This window comes from Strigops habroptila, chromosome 8 (genome assembly GCF_004027225.2).
Source record: "Strigops habroptila isolate Jane chromosome 8, bStrHab1.2.pri, whole genome shotgun sequence".
Taxonomy (NCBI): domain Eukaryota; kingdom Metazoa; phylum Chordata; class Aves; order Psittaciformes; family Psittacidae; genus Strigops; species Strigops habroptila.
Window position 1 is genome coordinate 23,251,366 of NC_044284.2, and position 17,550 is coordinate 23,268,915.

Below are 17,550 nucleotides of genomic sequence, written 5' to 3' on the forward strand. Positions count from 1 at the left end.
GCAGAATTTCAACAGACAAGCTTAGACAAGTACATCACGTCTAATTATTTATTTGGACTCTGCAAATACGATTACATTCAAGTATCTTAAATGAATAAAAGTCATCAAGAATTTTCAGAATAATACATCACAGAAAAAAAACTGAAGAGAACTGAAAACCAAAATTGCATCACAATGAGAAATCTCCAAATGTCTTTTTCCCTCCCTGAGGCTAGAACAGCTGCAATGGGTGGACAAGGTATGAGTACAGTACAGCATCTTTCCAGAGGAAGAGGCTTCAACAAGCTCTTATGTTTTCAGTGCATCACTTCTGAATATGCTCATTAAGGTGGTTTGTTTTTTTTTTTTTTTTTTACAAACACTTCAAAATATTTTAAGTTTTTTTCCTTCCTTCTGGCCATGAACATGTATAAGCAGTTCTTTTTAACAGAAGAATTGTCAGACTTCTGGAAAAAAACTGGCAAGCTTTCCCAGAGGTAAGCTGTCTTTTTCATTGCAGAAAAATAGAACAAACACTGGGATATTCACAGAATCACAGCTTTGGTTTGAAGGGATCTCAGGATCTTTATCTGCTCCAGCCCACACTCAAAGCAGAGGCACTTCAGTATTTTATTTATCAGCAAGTTTCTAGTCCTGACTAGTCAGACCAATTGCAAGTTTCATGCATTCCAACATTACTTGTTCATGCATTAAATAAGAGCAACCATACTATTAATTTAAAGGCTAATACTGTATAATTTGGCTTTAAAAAAAAAAAAAAAAAAAAAAAAAAGAAAACCAGTTCTTAAAAGCTATTATATCTACCTAATGCTTCACCTAAGAGTTGTATAATGACCCATTACAGAAACTACAGGATTCCTCTTAGACCTTCATGCTTTACATATATTTGCAAAAAGAAAGTGAGAATCCCCCTCTAAGATCTCCTATTCATTGTTTACTCTAAAGTCACAAGAAAAAACAGGTAACAGTAAGCAGACTTCAGAAGAAATTCCAGTTTATGACCTTTGAAACAATTACCAACAAATACAAATTATCTTAATAGTATTGCTGTGTCTGAGGGTAGCAAATTTTTTCTCTTTTTTTTACAAGTTTTGTAGTACTTCAGGTTAAATGACATCTTGACTAAAGCTGAATTTAGCTTGACAGTAAGCAAAACAAATCTAATCTCACATTTTAAAACAATGCTGACATCACAGCATTGTTCCATAGATCCTTCTTTGTCATAATATCAAAAGCAATACTCATTTGCTAGTGCCAGTAAGTTTAAACTTCTCTCAGCATCAACCTTAAGAACTCACCCCAAATCCACACATGTAAAATTTGGCTTGCCTCTTTTTACATGACTTTCAATGATAATTAATAAAAGCATCACTTAGAGCAGACTGACAGCGAAGCTGAAAAATGTCATGTTTTTCTGCACTATTAGATGTATATTCTGTAAGGAAGGCATTCTTTCATCTTACTTAAGGCTTATTAGCAGCCCAAAAAACCCAGAAAACTGACACATACTAGAATTTCTTGTGCTGTGTATAATTAAGATTTTAAATTATTTAATCCTTTAAATGCAATTCCTTAACCAGGAAATATGCAGTCTTTATTTGACTTGTCATCTTACTGCAGCTATGGAATTGTTATTTCTTAACTACGTTACTCCCCTCCAGAGCTAGGCAGTAGAATGCAAACTGCATTTTTCAGTATTTCACTATTTCATTAAAATATCTCATATTTAAACTTGTTGGAGGCTCATCACTTGGTAAAATAACTTAAATAAAAATCAGACCTTATCTAGTGTTTCCATTTTCATGCTTTAATGTTAAAAATTATACAGAGCTCTGCAAAATAGGAAAATGAAAGCAGACAGAAAACAGCATTCATAAATCAGAGATTAGATGACAGCATGCACATTTAAATAATTGCTATTTCTGACTAGCAAGTAACCAGAAAACATGCAGACACAATAATTTCAACAAGTGGCATATTACCTGGGTGGAGCTGGCAGCAACAGAAATGCAGTCAATGAAACCATGTCTCCGAGTGAAAAATGCAACTATCTGCTGCCAACGGGAAGGCTCATTCCGTAACTCATCTGTTGAGCCTTTCTTTGCCCACTGCTTGTGCTTTGGGCCTACAGAACTGTGGCTTGAGCTAGTGTTGCCTCGACTGGCCCGAGAATAGAGGAGTGTGTTATTTCCGAAAATGTAATTCATCTCTGCAGGTGGTTGCCAGGCAGTCTTACTTCCCTACCAGCTGCTGAGTGGTGAATGAGCAGGGGAAAAAAAAAAATGCAGATAGAATTACAGCAGCATCGTTTACAAACCAGGAAAACAAAATTCTTGATAGCTGATGCTATTTTTCTTCCAAGCCTTTCCACCCCCTACATCCCTTCTCTACCTGTGGTTACAATGACTAGCACAATCTCCAGCAATTAAAAAAAATAAAAAGGCAAGCAAATGTTTTGCTTATTTTTCCTCTTTCAGAACCCACAGGATCGAAAGCTTGTTTTCTCTTCCTAGCTGACAACAGATATTTCAAGAGAATCTGGGTAGTAGGTACAGTACAATGTTACCAATTCACAGCTATGAGGATGGTGGTGGCTGATAAGAGCTACTGGGTGGAGAAAGCATAGATCAAAAATAACCAAGTTTCAATCACTGCCTGTAGTAAGATCCAATAGCATCTTTTCACTTCCTTGCTTGCATAAATTATAAACCTGAACCGAACAAAACAGGGAGCATGCAGCGGAACTGCACTGCTTCCCTGATTCTGTCTTTCTGAAAACGTTCCACAGAGCAAAAATACCTTAATGCCACGTTCAGAAAAGAATAGTGAAGAAACAGCAAACGGTTCTTTCTTATTTTTTTCCCCCTTCTTTGTTGCATGAAACAACTATAGAGGGAAGAAATCAAGAAAACAGTAATTTTGTATGCGTATCAGTGGATGTCTAGTGGGGTTATTTCAATATGCTTTGCCCCTTTTTTTAAAATCATTAAGATAAAGGATATTAAGATTAAAAACAAAGTTAATACTCTTGTTCTTACTCCATGATTAATGTGTCATGATCATAACACCTATTTCCAAAATTCTGCCTACTGTAAGCATAATATGAAAGCAATAAATGTATATATTTGTGATCAAACATCATTTCCCAGAAATAGAAGAACTGATAAAAATAATGAAGAATTCTTATTATGCACTAATGAATTTGCAGTAAGAATTATGTCATTTCCAATGCAAATCACAAGAGCATTAGTGCTACAAGGGGGCATTTTCTCTGCTCTCTTCACAGTAAAAAAAAAAAATCATACAGTAATTACCTGAAAGATTAGATGTAATTCAAGTCACCCGACAGAACTGACCAGTCACATCTTTATAGTCAACTAAAAAGAAAAAAAAAAAAAAAAAAAACCCACAAAAAACCAAACACCCAAAAACCAAACCAACCCAAAAAACCCAACACACCTCCTCCAGCTCACATCAATGAGATTACTCAGGAAATTGGTTAAGCTTTTAGTACAAGCTTGCCTTCTGAAATGTAATGCCAAGTTATGAGAACTGTTTGTGGTATACCTCTACATAAAATGCTCTAACAGTCATAATTGTAACACCAGGGCAAGCATTTCCAAAGAGAAGAAAATTCTCCATCTGATGAACAAAGGCAGAGAAGTTCCTTACAACACTGCCTCAACCCACCACGTGATTCTACAAACCCACCGACTCATGATGTGCATTTTAGTAGGGATTACCAAATTCCCCTATATACTTCTTTTTTTTGGTGCAATATACTCTTCTGCTTAACAAATTCTTACTGACAGCTATCCTGTGTGACAAATTTTTCCTGACAGCTTACATTACTAACAGAAATAATATGTACATTAATTTAAAGCTGTGGTAATAAGATCAATGCACCATTTACTTCTAGTCACTAGTACAGCTCAATAACATATCGGATACAAATATTCTGAGTACATCTTTCAGGCACTTTATTAATATCCATAAAAAATACAATGGCTTATCAGTGTAAATCATATGAAACCTGGTCTGACTTGTTTGGTGTCTTCAAAGCTTTGTTCATAACATAGATAATGGAAGTAGAGAAATGCCAGAGACATAATAGATGCAATGATCTCTTTAAATGCACAAGCTTTTTATAACGTGAATTCTTTTCACGGGAAGACTGCAGCTCTACCCAAGCCCTACCTTTTCCAGACCCATAGAAAATACCTAGTCTGAAAGATGCCTGTGAATTTCTTACTGGAGAAATTTCTTAATCCCTGGCTATGGCTAAAGATGTTTGGAACACATTACAAGTTACATGCTTCGAATTCTGAATCCTTTTATAAAGAGCTAAAGTGAAGTATTCTTCATGTTTTTCTTCATATTGCCTTGAATGTTGATACTGTTGGGCATTTTTAAAAGATCTGAGAGCACACGAGTATTAATATAGCTTTCAAAAATTCTTTTAAAGTGTTTTTAGGAATTCATTTATATATCTATATTTAGCTCTCTCTACAGGCTCCAAACTGAGAGTCACATGGTAGAGTATTGTTTAAAATTCTGAAAGGGAACACTGCAATACATGGACAAGCAATGTACCAAGTGCCTATTTTTTTGCTGTTTTATCAGTCTGTCTAACACGAGACAGGTTTGCTGTGATTTAATGCAGTTTCTTTCAAGGCTGATTCCTACCCAGACAACGATCAACTGTGGCATCAGTGAAAGAGAGACTCCAGAAACCAGCACTTCAGGAAAGGCTCGTATGGGGAGCGGGGGGAAAAAAAATTAAAAAATCCTAAAAGCAAAGCTGTGATGATTTAATTTCAATGGAGACAGAAATCCAGAGAAGTATTTCAGGAAGAGGTTATGCAATCTCACTGGTGATATAAGACAGCAATCTGTGTCACCTACACTCCATATGGATGGTAATGATACTGAGCAAGATTCGCTGATGCCTAAGAAGATAAAGTTGCAGTTATTTGTAGAAGAAGCCGGTACTGTGGTAATGAGACACATCCTGATTTTTAAAAGTTACAAAGCAACCTGAAGCTAAAGGCAAGGCATAATTCTAGAGATGGTACAACATCAGGATAATACAGGGGAGTCCAGACTAAAAGAATGATCACTTCTATAGCTGAAAAAAGGATGGGTGGGAATAAAAACAAGGGATTGTTTCAGTCAAAGAGCATTTCAACACAGGGTCAAACACCTACAAGTAGAAATCAGAGAAAGCACTATTTGGACAGAAAAATAAGTATCCAGAGAAAGGAGACAATCTAGGAATCATCAGCACAGAGTTGGCAGCTGAAATTGCATCTGTGAGTGACTGGCTCCAGAGCCAGGAGGTAGAAGAGGGAAGCTCACCAGGGAATCTCAGGAAGTCCTAAAGAGAGGTCAGAGCTTCCATCATCCCTTTTTCCATGTTCTGGATATTGAACTGATGGGGATAAAATTTAAATAAGCAATCCTCCGAAAAAAAAACCAAAACCAACCAAACAAAAAAAAACCCACTAACAAAAAAGCTGTATATGCAAACAGCAGTTATCTCGATTACCCTTTTTAAACAAAACCAACAAAACCCCTGAAGGATTTGAAAAGTATATTATCCCAGCTTTACTACCATCCTGCAGATGGTAATAACATGAATAGCCAACAGAATGTTGGCTAAAATGAGCACAGACCCTAAAGGAATCGAGTGATATACTTAAGAAGGAAAATTCAAGAAACCTAAAACCTAAAACAATGGCAGGGACTTATTTTATTTTTAGTATCACTTAGGCTTTTACTGGAAAAAATAAAGACAAAAGGAATGTGCAGAACTCCATTTAAATACCCAAATATAGATTATGCAACTTCAACTCTCCAGGGAGGGAAACAAAAACACACCACTGAAAATACAGACATAAATTAATGTTTACTTTTTACACTTTTCAGAATTCTATGTGTAATGAATTTTACTGGCAAAACAAATTTAAGTCTCATTAACAAGCATACATAGTATTCTAAGCCAAAGCCCATGAGTACACTACTCAAAATGGATACTGTGGAAAAAGAAACAGTTAACCCTTCCTGCTAAAATACATTAGAAAGCTTATCTTAGCTTTTAGTTGAGAGACAGGACTGAAAGGATAGCCCTTGATCAAGTGTGATTTACATAGTCAATAAAAACTAGATCTTTTACTGCTGAAACTACCTTATAAGTAAACACCCCAGCATGATTATTCTATAATGATACATTCTAGTATAAATATTGAATATCAAAGATTACTACATTATTACTCATACTACACCTCAGACAACCTACCAATCTGTGCACATTGAACTGCCTAGTCTTCCGTACCCTGTTCATGAATCTCCTGCCCATCTTTCTGGCACGCCAGACTGACAAAAACATCCTGTGTTTAATGCAAGTTTCTGTTTCTTTAGGCTTTCTTTAGTCATCAGAATGAACCCAACAGCATTGAGAGCTCAGGGAAAACCTGAGGCAAAAAGAGTATAACCGATTATTAAGATGACTTGATGTTGATTACTGTATCTTAGGTTGTTCTAATGTTCCATCTGTTACAGTTTTTCTTTCTTGTTTCTGTTGGCAAGTATTTGTGGAGCAGATCCATTGAGAGAAAGAGCAGATTTGGTCAACTGCTTCTTACTATAAGACACAAACTGACACCTTTGCACATATTTGTATATTCTTCAATTACAGGAACTTTATAAGTAGTAACCTATCAAGAACTTGGGAAAGACATTTTAATTAAAGATTGTAGGGCACCTCCTCTCAAGGGTGACCACCAAAGTAATACGACAGTCTAAAAATTAGTATTTCTGAGGGGATGTTCAAGTCTCTTTATAACTTCCAGTATTCTAGGTATGTTTCTAATTCCAGAAGTACTGTCCTCCTGCTGAAGATATCAAAAAGCTTTAGAAAGGTCTCTATTTAGAAAAAGGTAACAGATGGCAACTCTCTCACAGTCAGAACTAATCTTGAAAATTCCATGTCAACCTATCTTTAATTTCAAAATGAAAACAGCATCTTCAGGGTGATCTCACCTTCCCGCTCAGGCAGGAGCAGGATTCAGGAAATCATACAAGCAAGAAAACATACTAGAGCAAATAGGAAGTTACAATTACTTGAACTGATGGCTAACCTGGAACGTGCATAGTTCAAATTCTAACAACAACCAGTTTTTTCTGAGAGCAGAAAAACTGTCCTAATGCACAGTCTATTTTAACAGAAGCTCCACAAGCTCTGAAAGACTTCTGAGCAAGCACTTGAGGGAGTGGGTGGGACTGGAAGGAAGACACACCAGAAGATAAAGAGAATGGAACCTATCAGGTTTATCAGTACAAGGTTCAGGTTCATAGGGAAAGGAAGTTGTCCTGCATTAAAAGCAGCATGTGTGTATATTCACATTTATATAAGCAGTTATTTCCCATACAGATTAATGTGAAAGAATTAAACAAAGGTGGTTACTTCAGTTGAAGAAAAAGGGCAGAAAAGACAAGCAGTGGATGATGCAATACCTTTATTGGTATAGCCAGAAAACAAAACACTATCAGTACCTAAAAGATTATTCTGAAGCCAGATATTGACAGTAGATCACTGTGTTTAGGGGCTATAAGACAACTGTCACTTGCTAATTTATATTTCTGAATAGAATTTTATATTTCTGAAATAACACTTCCCTAGTCATTTTCATAATTTTAGTGGCTCGGCCTTACTGACTGTAGTTTTATCGGTGTCTCCTGACTTAGTTCTTCCCCAAACTGAGGACTGAAACGGATTCATCTTTCATTGTACAGTAGCTGCCCTTTGCCTCTGACTACTTACTCCTCTTCTATGACCCACTTCTAGATTGATAAGATGCCTTCATCACAATAAGGAACAATGCAGTTTCTAGAGTGGTGAAATAATGCAGTTTCATTCCCATTTGCTTCTGCAGATATTTCTTGTAGTGCATTTGGCTTTTTGACTGTAACTTGAGTAGTGACATAATTATTCCATTAATCTGTTATAACCCTGAGCTCTCATTCCTTTGAGATGACGTGATGAGAATACATGTTCTTCTGAGATACTTCTGGTAACCTCAATCCATCAGGATTACCCATCTTCTTTCTTACCCTTTACTTTCCTTTTGCTGTTGGTTTGGTGATTTGGGGATTTTGTTGTTGTTGTTGGGTTTCGTTTTTTTACAATTACATACCAAGATTATTTTTTTTTGTTTGTTTCTTATTCTATGACAGCTTAGGTTTCTCTGCAAGCTTTTTTGAAGAACTCTATTGTGTGGACCTAAAAAACCCTAGAAACCTACATCAAGATGATGATCTTTACGTACATGCTCCAAGTGATTTGTGCAGCAGAACTTCACAATGCTTTCATTGCTTTCTCATCTGTAATTTCTCCACATAATCACTGATTCTGCTCTTCAAAATAGCTTCATGATGTTTTGTCAGTATAGAAATGAGAGTGAGTTCTCATTTCTCCTCTCCCTTCTGGACGCTATTTTAAGAACAAGTACCACCTTACCATATTTCATTCCTGTGATACCACAGTCATTTTAAGTAGACTGTTATACAGCACTGCAGCACTAATAGATAAGCAGTTTCATACTGAACTTAATTTAAAACCATTAAGCTTAAACACCATTAGGCCCTGGAAATAATTTTCCAAAGATGTCTAAATATGTGAAAAAAAAGCAGACATACACCGAATGGGCACAAGACATTTATTTTGTAGAGTAAAAATACAGTGCATGTAGTAAACCACACTGCTGTACTAGGATTACAAAGCCTGTCATGTAGATGGTTTGGGTACTGCTGATACATATTATTAGAAACCTTTTTGAAACAGTGTGTACACTACACTAAGTAGGGGTATCTGGCGAAAAAACAGGGGCCATGACTTCTAAGCAAGAGGAAAGGTAAGGCTGAAGAGCATACCTCTTACCCAACAAGGACATAATCATAGCACTAGCTCAAATGAAATGCCCAGCTAACCTACTGCCTGCCTCAGTAGCTAATTGTGTAAGCGTAGAGTAATCCTTTCCTCCCCACTACACCATCCCAAGCTCCAACAGTTCAGAAATTGATAGAGCCAAAGAAGGTAAACTGTTTACTGCTTTTATTCTAATAAAGGGCTACTTTCTCTGTAATGCAAACTGAGCTCAAATAAGTTTAATACACTGCTAGGTATACACAGATAAAGCAGAGGGGCCTGACATGAGGCAAAGCTACTGGTTCAAAGGTATTCAACACATTTTGAGATGAGCTTTGCACACAAGTACCAGATGCTTCACTTGGGCAAAAAGATTCTTGTGGTTAAAATTTGGGGAGAGAACTTTCATCTTTTTTCAATGGGGAACAGTACTTCACCTTAGTTTGAAATACTTCATTGTTCAAATGTAGAAAACCAGTAACTACTTTGCAATTAATGTCATAATATTATGAAGTCATAGTTTTATTCACTGTTTATATAACCACAAAAGACTCCACCACTGTGCTTGAAATGGGCAAGCAGCATTAATCCACATGCCTAAAACAATCCTTACAAAGATCTTTGGTGTAGGAAGTAGGGATTTTTACTGCATTATCTGAAGCTCAGTACTCTAGCAGAATATCACAGCACTCAGCTGGAATGACAGGTCTTTGCATGAGATCAAACAGGCAGCCGGTAATGAAAATGGCCAATCACTGCACTGCCCGATCTGCTCAGTATTGCCTTTTCCCAGCATTACTTGTACAGAGATGATTATTTCTGTGAGCACACAAGAACAGTAAAGTAGCCAACTGTGTTGCATGAAATACGTACAAGAGTCCATAATTACGTAACCAGAAGTTCAAGATTAACACACCTCCCCACCCCAAACCTATTTCTCACAATTCCTGGATTGTCTCACTACTTCACTGATGACTGCACAAAGCTGATGATGACTGCACATTCTGATGATGCCAAATATTCAACCAGTAGGAACACCTTCAGTTCTTTATGGCTGTGCTACATTAGTCAGTAATTAAAATTTTACTGCATAGCATGAATAAGCAATTTTAGATACCTTACTAGACTAATAAAGCTAGTAGTGTTCCAACTAAAACATTTATGTCCAGCTGTCAATGTGTGCTATGTGTGTAAGGAACAAACCATGTGCAAGCATTTTTCTCACACCCTTTGATGTTATGGTGAAAATCTCCAGAGAGAGATCAGCAAAAAATATTTGGTTAAAAAAAGAACTGAAGACACCTTCCTGAACCAGCAGGTCTAGCTTCCTGTTACTGCAGGCAGCCACAGCATAGTATCATTTATAAATTTAGCAAAGAGGTGGAAAATTCTCTAAAAACAACCTTCTGCAAATTGGGGAATGGGAATTGGGGATATAATGGAACTGCAGTGAGTACTGTAATATTAAGAATATATTACAGCCCAGGATAGAGATGAGTATTTATCACACTGCTCATGGTGTATCTTTCCAGTACAAGATATATTTAGTAGTTTACAAATAATTGCATGTTTTCTTTAGAGCTTCTGTACTACTGGTGAAATAACAGCCCCAAATACCAACGTAATACACAAACATAATAATAACATAAATAACAACCCAATCGGGGTTTACACTTAAATACTGAATTCCCACATTACATTATGAATATAGAGCTATAATTATTTTCCCTTTCATGCACAGGTTTTTTTTAAATAAACACTGAGATTTAAGATAGATTTTTTAATTATTATTACTCTTACATCATGATGCCCTGTTTTAAAGCCTTGTAATAATCTATAACTCAAAGGTTTTTTGCCTTGATAGAAAAGTCCAACTTCCACCCTACATTTTAAAAACTTGTTTGGCAGTGTACCATCACTATGTCAGATTTCACTTGCTTGGAGCTATTTAATAAAAACAAATGTTAAAGTGAAAAACGCCAATCTGAAGGTCTGACAGAAAGCTAAATTCAGTTTTATAATTGAAGTAAATGCTGTTGTAGTATCACCATCTAGTGGTCAATCTTGGCCGCAATGCACAGCTTCAATTATATCAAAAATTCACAGAATCACAGAGAATTCAACTTGACCCCGTGTTTTTTCATAACTCCAAGAACCTTGCATTGTAATCACAAGTTTATATACGAAATTTGGAAACCTCACACCGAAGAAATAGTCTTTCCAAAAAACCAAAAAAAAATATTTGTAAAAGATTTGAAGGTTTGACCCATTTTCATTGTTACAGAAATATAGATCCACTTCACACAGTATTAAGTAGGGAACAGAAGACACAATCTCCTCAGTCAAGTCTACTTCTTTGGTGCTCAAGATGTATGAACTGACAAAGCTCCACCCTAACAAAATAAAAGCTGTAAGCCCTGCCTCATATTTAACCTGCAAGCATGCAGTACCTTAACCTGAATCTGAGGGAGCCCACCCCTCTGTCAAGAAGATAAACCAACTTGAGTTACTACAGTACTTAGAGTGGGATATTTGATAAATACTAGTCACATACTCATCCTCTAAATATTTGGGATACACATTTGTCTTTCTGGTCACTGAAAGCTGCTCTTTGAAAACGATCCCCCTGTCCAAGCAAGTCCTAAAAGCTGCTTTAAACCCTAGAAAATTTGAAAATCTCTCAAGAACAAAATGCAAATTACTTAAAACAAGGCATTTCTCTTCTTCACCGCATTCTATTCACTTTCTGTATTATTGCTCTGGACTGCAGAGGGCTTGCTATAAAGGAAGGTATTCCTCAAAATCTGATTCTACTGCCATCTGCAGCATTTCTTAAAAAGCAGCATACAATCATAAAACCACAGTCTACAATTTGTTCTCCAAATTCAAATTTCAAATGTATTTAACATCTATATTTTTTAAAAAAATCTTCTCATTATTTCATGGGTGCAATAAATGTAACATCCTCTATCCCATTTGGTTTCCTTGAGCAAATATACTATTGAACAAAGCTAATCAAGATCTTGTATATTAGCAAAGACCTGATTCCTACACAGCACATCAAGCCAACCTTCCAAATAAATTACACAAATGAATTACAGAGCTGTTGTTACCAAACTCATCTTCAGCACGAGCTATGCCAAAACTATGAGAATCTTGCGGATCATCAAGCCAAAAGAGGAGGACCAGCCACGCTAATATTACAATAGCAACCTGTTTTTTTCTGACATACTCAAGTTCAGGTTTTAACAGCCTTTATTCCAACAACTTTAGCAAACCATCTGCTAACCAAAAAGAAATTTTGTGAGTGAAAGGGCATTTTATTCTAAAAGGTCCCATGAAGATTCCCAGGGCTGTGAAACTATGGATGCACCCCTCACTCCAAATACCTTATGACCTCAGACTCTAAGTGATTTATGCAAAGAAGTTAACTTCAGGAGAGAAGCAAGCCAGCAGCCAACTTCGTATCAGAATTCAAAGTTCCACAAAAAGCTGGTAAACAACTGGAACCTGGAACACCCACCCCAGCTGTCAGATGGACGAAGCTCAGAGAAATTTCAGTTCTAGCACAGATTGCTTTGAAATTAACTAAAAAAAGAAAAAGAGGAGTCACCTGAAAATAATCAATGTATGGTATAAATAGTAGTATCAGTAGCACGGTGGTAATTCTCATACACACATTCTTTGCTATCCAGTGGTATTTCCCAGTACTTACGAATTTGAGAAAGATAATAGTAATCCTCCTCAGAGACCTTAGATACACAGTATTTTGAAAAGACCTCACCATATTTTGTAATGATATTTACACACTGCTTAACATTATTTCCACAACAGTTTAAATGAGAGGTGGTTTCTTTCCTCTAGAATGGTGCAGCAGAGTTGTACATTCAACATACCCCAAGAAAACAAAAAAAAATTCAGCTTAGATCCCATCTGAGCAGAGTAAGGCGGAGTACAGATATCCATGCTGGTTTCTGTAAAACTGTTCTGGGTTTTACATCAGTGTCTTTACAGAAAGTTACAACAGTTAGATAAAGCTCAACTAAAACAGGTAATTCAGGGTTCCATGTAACGCTCTAAACACAAGCCTCACTTGGTTTTTTTCTCTCTAAGGTACAGATCACTCACACCGCAGACAGGTAAGAAATTAAGTCATCTTCCATGAAATATTAATATTGCCAATATCAAATCCTTACTTCTGTACTTCTGTAGTTGGCTATTTGCAAAAATAATCTGAAATAAAGTCAAACACAGGAACTATTCTGAGTAGTATGGTTTCCCTGAGATCCAGGCAGCCCAAAAGAAATCAAGGTAATTGCAGCCCTTTAAAAAAGTACAAAAAAAAAAATTCGTACTTTTAATCAAGTACAATGAAGTAATACCTCGTCAGTTCCAAGAAACAGGTTTTCAGTCTCACAAGCCCATTCTAGAGTTTTATGTTTTATTTCTCTGAGTTTCTAGATTGTGAAGTGTGTTATATGTGATCGGTTACTACAGACAGTTTTACAGTCTGCCTCTTTGCCCTTTTGATCCCTTTATGCTTTCTGAAATGCAAGACTAACTGTGCTATGAAGCAGGAAGAGCTTGTGAATAAACAGAGATGACCTTAAGCCCCCAGAGGCAGAGGGGTATTTTTATTTCTAATGGCTGCACACAAAAATGTGTTGTATTACTTTCTGAATATCAATAAATTGAGGGAACTATACACACAAAAGTGTGTTATTGTGTGTCTACTTTTATAGGCAACAGAAGATTGAGGTCCTAGCTGTTCTCAAAATCAAAGGTTTGTCATATTCTCATTCCTAGAAGGCTCTTCAGAGGTTAACAGAGCTCACTTCAACAGGATTTTTCATTAGGGCTTAAAGAATTCAGCTATTTTAGCTCCTAAAGACTATGGAAACACACAGAGTTCATTATGCAGTTAAAACTAAAAATAAATAACTGTTCAATACCAACATATACATTTGAAAAATTCAGGGTTCCATGTAACGCTCTAAACACAAGCCTCACTTGGTTTTTTTCTCTCTAAGGTACAGATCACTCACACCGCAGACAGGTAAGAAATTAAGTCATCTTCCATGAAATATTAATATTGCCAATATTGCAATTAATATTGCCAATATTCTCCACTTTTTCTTGAAAACAAGCCATAAAGACTCAGAAGTGTTACAGAAAACAGCATTTAGTCTGGCACACTAAAAAGGTGGATCACAACTGCTAAACAAACTCGCCTGCTACAGTTGGTTCCTTTATAGAATCCGTACAAGTGAATTACAGAGTTGATACATTTAACAAGATTTCTCTTCATAATAAAAAAATAAATAAATCTAGAATGTAACTAGGTTCAAAACAACATTTTTCTTAAATTATAGTGGCACTTGTTACAGTACACTGCCAATTTCAGTCACAAAGGATTCTACCACACCCCAACAATTCATATGAATAAAAATACCAAGCTATAACCCTAATACAGTGTAAGCCCATCTCATCATTCTAAAGCCCAAATGCTCACTGGTATCAAACCATTTCTCCACTTTTTCTTGAAAACAAGCCATAAAGACTCAGAAGTGTTACAGAAAACAGCATTTAGTCTGGCACGCTAAAATATTACACTATTCAGAAAATGATTAAGCTCCATCTCACTACTAAGCCAGTAAATAAAATTGCCTGCTACAACCCTCTCCAAAACCTCACACACAGTTTGTTCTTTTTAAATCCGTCTTGAAGTTACTGGAGTTGTCTTGAGCATAATGGTGCTGTATGCTGAAAACCTCCAGAGTTATGCATTATCCTTGGTTTATTATGTGTTCCTCTCAGGTCCTCAATTAAAATGTTTACAAGAAGAAAACTCAGAATTGATTCTACAGGATCCTGACAGAAAACCCAAAATGTAACTGGCATCAGTAACAATAGTGCCTCCCAAAACTACACCCAAGACCGTAAGTTACCTCCATTGTCATCTGGGCACTTTACTATCAGTCATGTTTAGTCCGGACGTGTGGAACTAAGTCAACGCTTTAATGTCTACACAGTGAACTCCACAAAAGAGCAGTTCCATAAGAGAAGCAGGTTTATATCTCATGCATGTTTTTCACTACAAAATTATATTCCTGGAGAGTGTATCAAAAGAGTCCACTCTTAAACTTTAAAAATGCCTACCTTTACTGGTGAAATATGAGAATGGGAAACAAATCCATGGACATTCTCAATCTGTGACAGATTCTTCTCTGATACATGAACCAGCTCTGGACCCGTCACCTCATTGGTAATGTGTGGAGAGCTGTGCTCCTGTGGAGGTGTATCTTCATCCTGGTAGCGGTATTTCTGAAGAGAAAAAGGATAAAAAAAGATCAGTCCACCACAGAAATGTGAAAAGATTATCCAGAAAACCAATGTCAGAAATAGTTATTTTTTATTGCCTAGAAGCTGTAATTAGTATTTTCAGTTTAAAGACTGATCCTGTCAAAAATATTCGAGGCTTTTTAGTCTCACCTACTGACCTATAAAGCTACCTGTCTTTTGCCTATTTGCATCCAGTAACATGTCCCCAGAGCTTTTTCCAAAGAACTTTTCCCTTTACTAGTTTTTTCTTACAAGCTCTTTAACACTATTCACTAATAGCAGAAACTCTCACTACCAACTGGATTTGTCACCTTCTCCTGCCTTTAAAAACTATCAGCCTCAGAAGCTCTTTTCATATTTGCAATTTAGCACATCTGCCAAAAGCACTTTCTGCCAGCTAAAGAGTTTCAGCTTTTATACTGAGGTATCAATATAGCAATTCATTACAGCTAACTTCGTGATGAAACATAAAATGTGGGTTTGCCACTAGACGGATTAAGCTTCCCCAAGTAAGTCTTCAAACAGAACCACAAAGCATTATGCAATCTTAGTCTAAGTAATTTGCATTCAATTTCAAAATGCAAACAAACCAGAACCTATTACTGAACTACCAGGGATGGGTTCTAGTCAGACTGTGCTATATCCATACTTGCAGATCACTACTAAAAGGGTATTAATGAAATCAGGAGGATACATAATAGTCACCTGTTCTCTGGACTGCAGAGTTAACTGCTCATCCTGCACCTCCCAATTCCAGAGCTGACATAAGCTCAAATTCCAAACATACTTAGAAACAAAGAGACCTTTGTGGTCTCTGCCAATTCTGAAGCACTTTAGGTAGTCCATGCATTTTATCACTAGTTAAAAACAAAGCCGAAAGCTGAAGTCACATAAATTTTTTCCATCAGGGTTTACTGTGTCCGTAAAATGCATCCCAACATTTTATAACCACATTGACTTTCACACACTACTACTACACTCTGGAGTATATACATGGTTGTTACTAGTTTACAAGGAAAGCACGTCACATCATTAAAGGCATGCAAAAACCTTTTAAAGATGCAGTAGTTTCCAACTTGAAAAAAGCTATTCTATTATTAAAGTATATTTAGAAGACACTTCCTTGTTGCTTTACACAGTTCTAAGATCTACTACAGTTTAAGTCAGAAATAGTCATCATCTTTGTAATCCACTTCTACATCATAATCTATTGGATCACTGCAAGTAACCCATTTGTCTATAAACATGTGAACACTACACCAAGGCAGTACCTGATGAACAGTGTATAATAACTAACCCTTAACAGTTATGTGCAAGTAAGATTTCAGGCTACCACAAAGATCCATGCCCTTCACAGAAAAGTTCTGCAATATTATGGTGTTATAAAGTCTACAGGATAAACTACAAAGAAACTGTCTGAAATGATCCATCATTTATCCCACTCATTTCTTGCTCAACCACCTCTGTGCGCTTGTCTTACAGTAAGACTTAATTTTCCATCTACCTAGCAAAAAACAATCTCTAAGCATGGTCAAACAGGACAGCTAAACTCCTAACAGGAGTATCTTACTCTTCCTGGTCTCCCAAACCCTGGGGAAAGCACCATACCCATTCCCTTTCTTTGGTTCCAGCACTCAAATCAGTAGAAAAGTGACCACTTTCTTCTCCTCCTTTGATGGGTAAGACTCCTGCCATCCATCCATTTCTGAGACTGACTTGTTTTTAACTTGTCAAAACAAAATCCCAAAAGGAGTTGACATAAACTCTCTAGAACAGCCATGTTAAACATCAGAAACAGGGAAGAATTATCATTTAAGGAATAGTGTTGGCCAAAAATACAAGTGAACATTATCAGAGTATAAGTAAGATCACATTGGAAATTAGACAAAAATATTAGAGCTTCAAGAAGCACAGAAAATGCCTTGAAACTCCAGAGAAAGTAGGAATTCTGCTAGCCTAAAGGAGCCTGCCCCACTGGTGAAGGAAGAAGTTTGCTGGATTTCTGATCCTAGATGTTCCTGCCAGATCTCAAGCTTTGATTTGACTATGAAATACAAGAAAATGGGACGTGAAAGTGGATTAAGTTCCCAGATCATCTCAGACAAGACCATATGGAAAGCAACATGCGGACCATTCCAGTTTTATTAAGGAAAAAAAAAAGAAAAAAATTAAAGTCACAGGTCAATCAAAATTAACTTCCTTTACAGAACAGCACAGAATCACTTTGTCCAGGTATTTGGACATGCCTGAGTGTAAAGAGACTCTAGATTTCACTAAGATTT

General features: G+C 36.5%; 1 protein-coding gene across 23 annotated transcripts in view; it reads right to left on the reverse strand.

The window, feature by feature from the left end:
- DLG1 (discs large MAGUK scaffold protein 1) overlaps window positions 1-17,550 on the reverse strand; it is a 160,454-nt gene that overhangs the window by 89,071 nt on the left and 53,833 nt on the right. For 21 of the 23 annotated variants that reach the window (XM_030494769.2, XM_030494767.2, XM_030494762.2 and 18 more), the window contains one exon: window positions 15,086-15,250. In XM_030494769.2, coding sequence (XP_030350629.1) covers window positions 15,086-15,250 — 165 coding nt within the window. Of the gene's footprint in view, window positions 1-1,982; window positions 2,826-15,085; window positions 15,251-17,550 lie in introns of those variants that run through there. The other 2 variants (XM_030494782.1, XM_030494783.1) reach the window with 1 other exon arrangement.